This window comes from Pseudonaja textilis, chromosome 14 (assembly GCF_049901715.1).
Source record: "Pseudonaja textilis isolate UNSWEBS1 chromosome 14, rPseTex1.2, whole genome shotgun sequence".
NCBI classification, from domain to species: Eukaryota; Metazoa; Chordata; class Lepidosauria; order Squamata; family Elapidae; genus Pseudonaja; species Pseudonaja textilis.
The window spans coordinates 12,600,932-12,608,541 of NC_142003.1; the positions used below are offsets into that span (position 1 = coordinate 12,600,932).

The window sequence follows — 7,610 nt, forward strand, 5'->3', positions numbered from 1 at the left end:
TCTGACCTTTCATCTCTTCCTCCAGCAACACCCAGTACAAGATGACCATTTCCATGGCAGAGTGGCCCTCCGAAGCTTCAGAGGTGAGTCCTACCTGAGGCCAGCTCCTCACCTGCCTCTCCAAGGGCCGGACAAGGGAGGCTGGGCAGCCATCTTGATATTTCTGGGGGCAGGGGTGCCTTAACAACCCTTCGTGGACCCCTGTTCAATAGTTTAAAATCAGGGGCCTTCAAACTTGACAGCTTTAAGACTTGTGGACTTCAACTCCCAGAATTCCTCCTCCGGTCATGTTAGCTCAGGAATTCTTGGAGTTGAAGTCCACAAGTCTTAAACTTTCCATGTTTGAAGACCCTTGGCTTAAATTCTAAAAGCCCATGGAAGTAAAAAGGGTATTTAAGCAGAAAAGTCCCACTTCTTGGTCCCCGAAAGACGATCTGTCATCTACCGTGACCTGTTTGTGTCCTTTACTTTCCTCTTCTAGGACTGGATTTTCCATATTTTATCTTACGAAAGAGACACGTCAACCAAAGTGACTCTGGACAGGTGCGTCAGCGTTTCTATTCTTGGTTGAGGCTGATGTGGCAGGAAGCATCGGTTGCAGCTCCTGGGCGGAGTGAAAAGCCCGGAGGGGCAGCCCTCCCCACACGAGGACCACAGCGGGGGGGGGAGAGGTTGGACCATGGGGGAGGGACCCGCTTCGTCCTGGGCTTTCTCCTGATGTTGACCAAGTAGCCCTGAGTCACCCCAATGGCTCAGCCAGTCCTGAGTGTAGGAAGGGAAATGTCCCTTGGAAGGCGAATAGGGGCTTCTGCCCTCTCTCTGTGGGAGCCTGGCTCACTTGTGGGTCAACCAGGAGGAGGAAGCCCCGCCGGTTCTGCTTCCTTGCCCATCACAAGGGCCTGCAACTTGTGTCTCTGCACAAGGGCCCAATCCCTGCAGTGAAACCAAACGCCTCTCCCTTCCTGTCCAAAATAACCGGCGTATGAATCTGTCCAAGCTTCCCTCTTCCCTTGAACTTCTCTCAAACCCGTTTTGTCACAGCTCTCGCCTGAAGTCCCGTCCGGTTTGCCATGGCTCTAGTTCTGTCCTCTCTGCTTCGAGGGTGGGGGTGCCTGGCAGGGGCAGAGGGAAGCCCACCAAAGCCCCCTTTGGCTTCTGAGACTTCAGCAGCCCAGCCTGGCCTTTCAACCTGCTGGCTGGATGTGACTCAGTCCCCTGGAGTGGGAGAGAAGGAGACCGAGACCCTGGCGGACACACATGGGCACCTTCAGCAGAGTATCTGAGGATGGTCTCCTTGGGAAAGGGATGAAGTGGATGACGAGGCTCTTAGATCTACTCCCACAATTGCCGCATCCCAAGAGTCCACCAATCCGGAGGGAAGTCTCTACGGCTGGCCACAGGGCTCTTTGCCGTTCAACGTTTTGATCAAGATCTTGACTAAGGGAGTTGAGGAGACACTTCAAACATTTGCAGAAGACAAGCTGAGAGAGTGTTGAAGGAGAAGACCCAGAGACTGAAAGACCTGAAGAAGCTGGTCGGGTTTGATCACCTAGAGCAGAGGTCTCCAACCTTGGCCACTTTAAGACTTGTGGACTTCAACTCCCAGAATTCCTCAGCCAGCAGAGCTAGAGAAAGTATCTGTATCAGTGGTCCCCAACCTTCCCACCTTGGTGGCCCAGCCCGGGCAGAGCGGGGGGCATGTCAATGCAGCAGCTTTGTGCGTGAGCACAAGCGCCCCCTCCCTCTAGCACTCTCTGCTCGTGTGAGTGGAGCTTCGCGCATGAGCATTTCCCCATCGCTCACACGACCCAGTTTCAAGCAGACTGCGGCCTGATAGTGGGCTGCCGCCTGGCGGTTGGGGACCCCTGATCTATATAGCCAAGGCTGACTGGATGCGACATCATGTCAAGTTCTGTTTGGAGAAGTGTGAGTATAGGATGGGAGAGAGCTGGTAATCCGCATGAAGGCATCGGGCTGTCATTTTCAACCACCATCATCCGTGTGCTAGAAGGGCAAAACACGATTTGCATGAGCGGGATCATGGAGTCCAGATCATGGGAAGTAAGGGGTCCACTCTGGGGGTCTTGATCAGGCTCTGTGGGTAGGACGTGACTATGGTCATCCAGAGGGCAAGATATGAAAGCGCCCTTCAGAAACCCAAAGCAGGCTCACATAGAGGAGGGAGGGGACCTTCTCTGCGTGACAGAACCAGAACCACATGGTTGGAGGCTCAGGCTGGGATATCAGGAGGATCCTGATTGTATGAGCTCTCCGCCAAGGGAGCAGGCTCGCACGCGAAGTGGCCAGTTCCTTGCTGAAGGGCCAGCTAGAGATTGGATGGTCCTCTGTGAGGGAGGCTGGAGCAGGCCTTGCCCTCAGGTCCTTGGAAGCACCTTCAAACTCTTATGAGTCTGTTCTTCTGCGAACCTTCCGAAAGCCGCAAGCTGTTAGAAAAGGGGTGGAGAGACAGAAAGGAGGTCTTGTCTCACACAGTGAGGAGCCCTGAATGCGCCTTATTTTTCCGTCACAGAAACGGAATCATCAAGCTCAGCATCTACTTCCAGGAATACAACTACCGCACCATCTCGGAGTCTGCAGCAACCACGGTAAGTGGCACCGCTGAGATGGCAAGAGGTCCGGTCCTCAGTCCAGCCCCCTCCTTCCCCAGAGGTCCTGCAAGGCTTGTCCCCACCCCACCCCCACCCCGAGGCGGCTGAAGTCATTGACAAGCAGGGATGGGCAACGCAACGGCAGGGGCCTCCTCTGATGTGGAATGTCCCGTGGGAGGAGGGTGTGCACTCCACTCATGCTTAGCAGCAAGCCCTGCTTTGCATGTGGCGGGAACAATGTCGACATCTGGGAAAACCGGGAGGGGCTGACCTGAAGCAGTGGGGTGACTGGGTTGCTCTGCAAGCGAAAGGAGGAAACTCCAAGCAGCGGCTCAAAGCTCCTTGCGACGGAGGAGAAACAGGCAATTTTCAGGATGTGAAATTCGAAATTTTAGACGTCTGGCCTTGGCTTCAGGAGCTGGATTGGTGAGCAATCCTCACCTCCATGTTGGCCTCGTGTGGGACCATAAGGGCGAGGAACAGCCCAGCTCCAGACACCCCCTGGCCAAGCTGCGAGGCCCCTCCCTGCGTCTTTGCTTTGGGCCCGCCTGAGCCGGCCAGCCCTCACCCCGGGCCTCTCTCCCTCTCCCCGCGGCAGATTGTCTGGCTCCTCTCCAGCCTCGGCGGGCAGTTCGGCTTCTGGATGGGGGGCTCCGTCTTGTGCCTCATCGAGTTCGGGGAGATCCTCATCGACTTCGTCTGGATCAGTGTCCTGAAGCTGATCTCCTGGGGGAAGGGGCTGAAGTGGAAGCCAGCCCGCAGGCCCCCAGATGCCCTCCCGTCCATCAGCGAGAAAGTGGAGGCCTACACCAACCTGGGCTTCTGCGGGGAGGAGAAGGCAGCGGCAGCTGAGGGCCCGGGGGGTGGGGCCCCAGATGCTGGAGGGGCTGGCTCTGAGCCGGGCACTCCGCCCCCCAAGTACGACTCTCTTCGTGTGCTCCCTGTGGATCTGGCGGGGCCAGACAGCGACGAGGAAGACGCTCCTGGAGTGGACGCAAAGAGCGAGTGAGGCCAGGAAGGCAGGTCTCCTCCCTGCTCGCCAGGCCCCTGCAGGGCATCTTTCCCCTCCCTCTTTTCTGGACAGCACAGCCATCCTCCGGTTCAAATCAGGCCAGCAGAAACTTGGGGAGCAGCCAGAGAGCCCAGGTCTGCCCCAAGGCATTTCTTTCCGGGTGTAAATCTGGCAAGTCAAGAGGTTGCCATGAACCTTCTGAAAGGGGGCTTACAGCCAGCCCTGGGAAATGCTCGGTGCACGTCTTAAAGTGAACAGGGGGCCTGGGGGGTGGAAGGGGGGAGCCAGGGCCAGGCCTTCTGGGTCCTGCCTGCACCTGCTGCTCTTTTATGGGAGAGGCACCTGGCGGGCAGGCAGCTTCCCGGAGGGGCCGATGTCCCAGGACGGACTTCATTGGAGCCGATCAAAAGGCTGATATGGGAGAGGAAGGGAGTCACTGGGAAGAAACGGGCCCTTATAACAGTCACAAAGCTTCGTCACAAAATAAACCCAGTTTGGGTGACTATCATGTTCCCGTAGTCACCTTTCCGCCTCTCCTCTGTCCTCACTTTCCTCGTTTTGCGGGCACAAAACTCTTCTCCTCGCAGGACAAGGCATCACAGGGGTTCGAGGAGAAAGGTGCCAGCTGCTTTTTAGAGAGTGTGTGCAACGCTCGTGGGCAGGAGGCGGCGTGAAAAGCTGCGGCGGCAGGTTGTCGCTTGCCGGCTTGGTGCCCATCAGCCTAGGCGGAATCCGAGTCAGAAGGGGGAGATCAGAATTCGGACCAAGTGAATTCTCTCAAAGGCAGCGCCAGCATCTTCACCCTTGCCAACATGAGGCAGAAGACAGGTCCCCAAACCAAGATGTCTCAGAGTGGACATGGGCAAAAAAGGCAGTCAAAGGACCCAGCCCCAAGCAGCACCCAGAGGGGGAGAAGGGTCCCTGGTGGAGAGCCAGCGAGGGGAAAGGAGCGAGAGGATCGTGCATGGCTTGCTCTCTCCCAAAGTATTGTGGCCCTGCAGGGTCCTCCAGTCACCTCCAGGAGCACCTTAGGAAACACGCTGCACAGTTGGAGTCCGGGTTTGCTGTTTGATGGAGAAGGGGGCCGAGCTCAGCAACTTCCGGCTGGGAGGGAGGTGGGGGGAAGCTTCCTGGTCCCCCGGAAGCCTGAGCAGCTCCAGGATCCCTGCTGGGGATCTGAATGCAAGAATCCCTGGGCTTCCTGGGTGGAAATCAAAGAGAGAAGCAACGTAGGACTAAGGAGAAGCTTCCCTAAAAGTGAGAACAAGGAACCAGCGGAAGAGCCGGCCTCCAGAAGTTGCGGGTGCTCCATCCCTGGAGCCTTTTACGAAGAGGTTGGACAACCACCTGTCTGTAATTGTATAGGGTCTCCTGCTTGAGCAGGGGGTTGGACTAGAAGACCTCCAGGGTCCCTTCCAGATCCATTCTGTTCACTTCGATCAGCACAGCTCTTCCTGGATCCGAGGCCTGGGTCTCTTTTGCACCACTCGCCTCAGCCGGATGCTAGGGGGGAGAAATTTGCCTCTTGAAATGCCGCCCACCTTCTGTTCTCCTCCAGAGTGAGTTTGCAGGCAAAAATGCTGCCTTTCCAGTCCCTGCAGCTCAGGCACACACGTTCGAAGCGGTGCACGCACACACCCGGCAGCACAGCCCTTTGGCCGGCGCCGCTGCTCGCCTTGTTCTGGGCTGAAGGGCGGCGAGTGGCTTGCCAAATCGGTAGGTCCCTAAAGGCCCCCAAGTGTTGACGTGGAGCCCGAAATCTGCCACGTTGCTCTTACATTTTGTGGAAAGCAGGACTCTTCTGCCGTACGGAAGGCAAAACCACCTGGCTTTTACCTTTCAAAGGGCATTTTTGGCACAGAACTACCAAAAAAAAAGAAAACCGCTCTTGAGCAAGTGGAGGGAAAGGCTTGGTTTAACTGGGGAAGTGAAGTGAGGGGATGCCCACCCTCTCGGCAGACTGGCAGGCTGGCATGGAGTTTGGTAAAGGCTCCCGTCCCGAGCTGGAGCCGTGGTTAGTGCAGTGGGCAGATGAGGGCACTGCCTGCCAGCCATCAACACCCCGATCAAGAGCTAAAAAGCCAGACACAGCCAGGCCAACACACAAATGCCAGGCACAGGACAGCTCTAAGCACAGACCCTGCTGGAGAGGACTTTCCCCAAGGATGGGCTCCAGCATGACTCTGAAAGCTTCGAAGGCGACCCAGACGGGATCCTGCGTTGCCCCTTCCTGGGGAAATTGGGCAGCCGGGCCAGCCTTTTGCCCTTGCCCTCCAGCCCCCTCCCCCAGGGAGAGCCGCCCAGGCTGGCAGCTGCTCTGCCCCGAATGCTAGGGCTTTGAAAGAGCCACCTGGCTTGCAGGTGTGCTCTCTATCCTACCTGATGAGGACAGGATAGGCGGGAACGGCAAGGCCAGTCAACCTCCCCACCCGCAAGAGTCACGAGAACCACCCCAGGCACCTCTCGGTCAAGTCCGCCCCACAGAAGTTCCCGTGAGGAAGATCAGGGGCGGGGGAGGGGAGAGCCTTCAGCTCCTGGAGGAGGAAAAGGAAGGAAGGAGGAGGAGAAGAAATACAGCTAGTGAAGAAGTTTACTGGGAGTGAAAAAAGGGGGCCTCAGCGTCGTCTATGGGGAGGATTGCAGGGAAACGGCTTTGGGAAAGTAAAATGTGTTGGACTGGCTGATGCAGAGAAGTCACCGAGAGGTTGGGGCTGGGGGGGGCTCTATGATTAGCAGCTGAGCAACCTCCCCTCCCCCCCCACAGGTAGGTCCCCAGCACCTGCCCCCAGGGCTACTGGCAGCTCGTGTGGAAGCCTGGCTGGCCTGGAGCTTCCCTTCCTGGGTGAAAGGAGAAGCGGAGGGATTGCAGGGATGAGGCTCTCCAAGGGGCCGGGGGGCTGTCCCGCCCAGCCCTGAGCTGCTCATAAACCCGGCAGGAGGAAACAAGGGAGGCTGTTCTGGGCAGCAGGATCCGGCCCAGGCAGCTCCTCCTCCCCAAGAGCCTTTGGCCCACAAGCGGCACTTTGGGGAGCAACGCAGGGTCTGCCACCTGGGCCAGCCCCCCGCATCTCCCCAGGAGAGAAGAGCAGCAGTCCTTGCCATGCCTGCTTGGGGGACCCCAGGCGCAATGCCAGGCTCCGCCTAGGAGGGAAGGTCCGAGCTACACCTGGAGGAGCCTCAGAGGGACCCGGGGAGAACATCCCCGCTTTTCTCGGCCCTGAGCGCGTATGCTTCTCCTTGTCCCCCCACCGCCCAAAGCTGCCTCTGGCCAGGTCAGGCTCAGTCTGGCCACGGGGGTCTCGCAGGTGGCCTTTCCTTGGCCTGTGGCTGCTGGACCCTCAGTTCCTCGGCCTGGGCTGGCCGCTGACTTCGCCTCTTTGCAGATGAGCAGCCGGGAGGGCAGAGGCCAACTTTCTGGCCTGTCCCAGGTTCAGGCAAAGGAAGAGTTAATTAGGGCTTTGGAGAAGCCAGAGCTGCATGCCTGGCGAAGCTGGATTGCTGGGGAGGAAGGAAGGAAGGAAGGAAGGAAGGAAGGAAGGAAGGAAGGAAGGAAGGAAGGAAGGAAGGAAGGAAGGAAGGAAGGATGGAAGGAAGGAAGGGAAGGAAGGAAGGAAGGAAGGGAGGGAGGGAGGGCTTGGCTGGAGAGAATTCACTCAGCCTCAGCCTCCGGTGGCTGCACCTACGGACCGGTTCCTCGCATCACTCAGAGCCCCGGCCTCTGAGCATGAGGTCACCAGGGGCCGGCCCCGGCCGGCCCCAGCAGAGAATGAGCAGCAGAGGAGCAACTGTCCACCTTCCCCACAACCATCCCTTAGTCTGGCCACTCTTAGCCATCCCGGTCAACTTCCGCGGGACCCTGGTTGAACCCCAATTCTGAGGCTGCCCCGGTCAGGACTCTCCCTCCAATCTCCCTGCCCTCGGACCCGATTCCACAGAGAGGGCCTGGCTGGCTGCGATGCCCTTTTCGATCAGCTATCAGGAAGAGGCTC

The 7,610-nt window shown here is 58.1% G+C and overlaps 1 protein-coding gene across 13 annotated transcripts in view; it reads left to right on the forward strand.

Moving 5' to 3' along the window:
• SCNN1B (sodium channel epithelial 1 subunit beta) overlaps positions 1 to 4,129 on the forward strand; it is a 28,762-nt gene extending 24,633 nt beyond the window's left edge. For all 13 annotated transcript variants that reach the window (XM_026704017.2, XM_087912590.1, XM_087912591.1 and 10 more), the window contains 4 exons: positions 26 to 83; positions 482 to 543; positions 2,531 to 2,606; positions 3,208 to 4,129. In XM_026704017.2, the coding sequence (XP_026559802.1) occupies positions 26 to 83; positions 482 to 543; positions 2,531 to 2,606; positions 3,208 to 3,618 (607 nt within the window). In that variant the 3' untranslated portion in view covers positions 3,619 to 4,129. The remainder of the gene's footprint in view (positions 1 to 25; positions 84 to 481; positions 544 to 2,530; positions 2,607 to 3,207) is intronic.
• Positions 4,130 to 7,610: the final 3,481 nt, after the last annotated feature.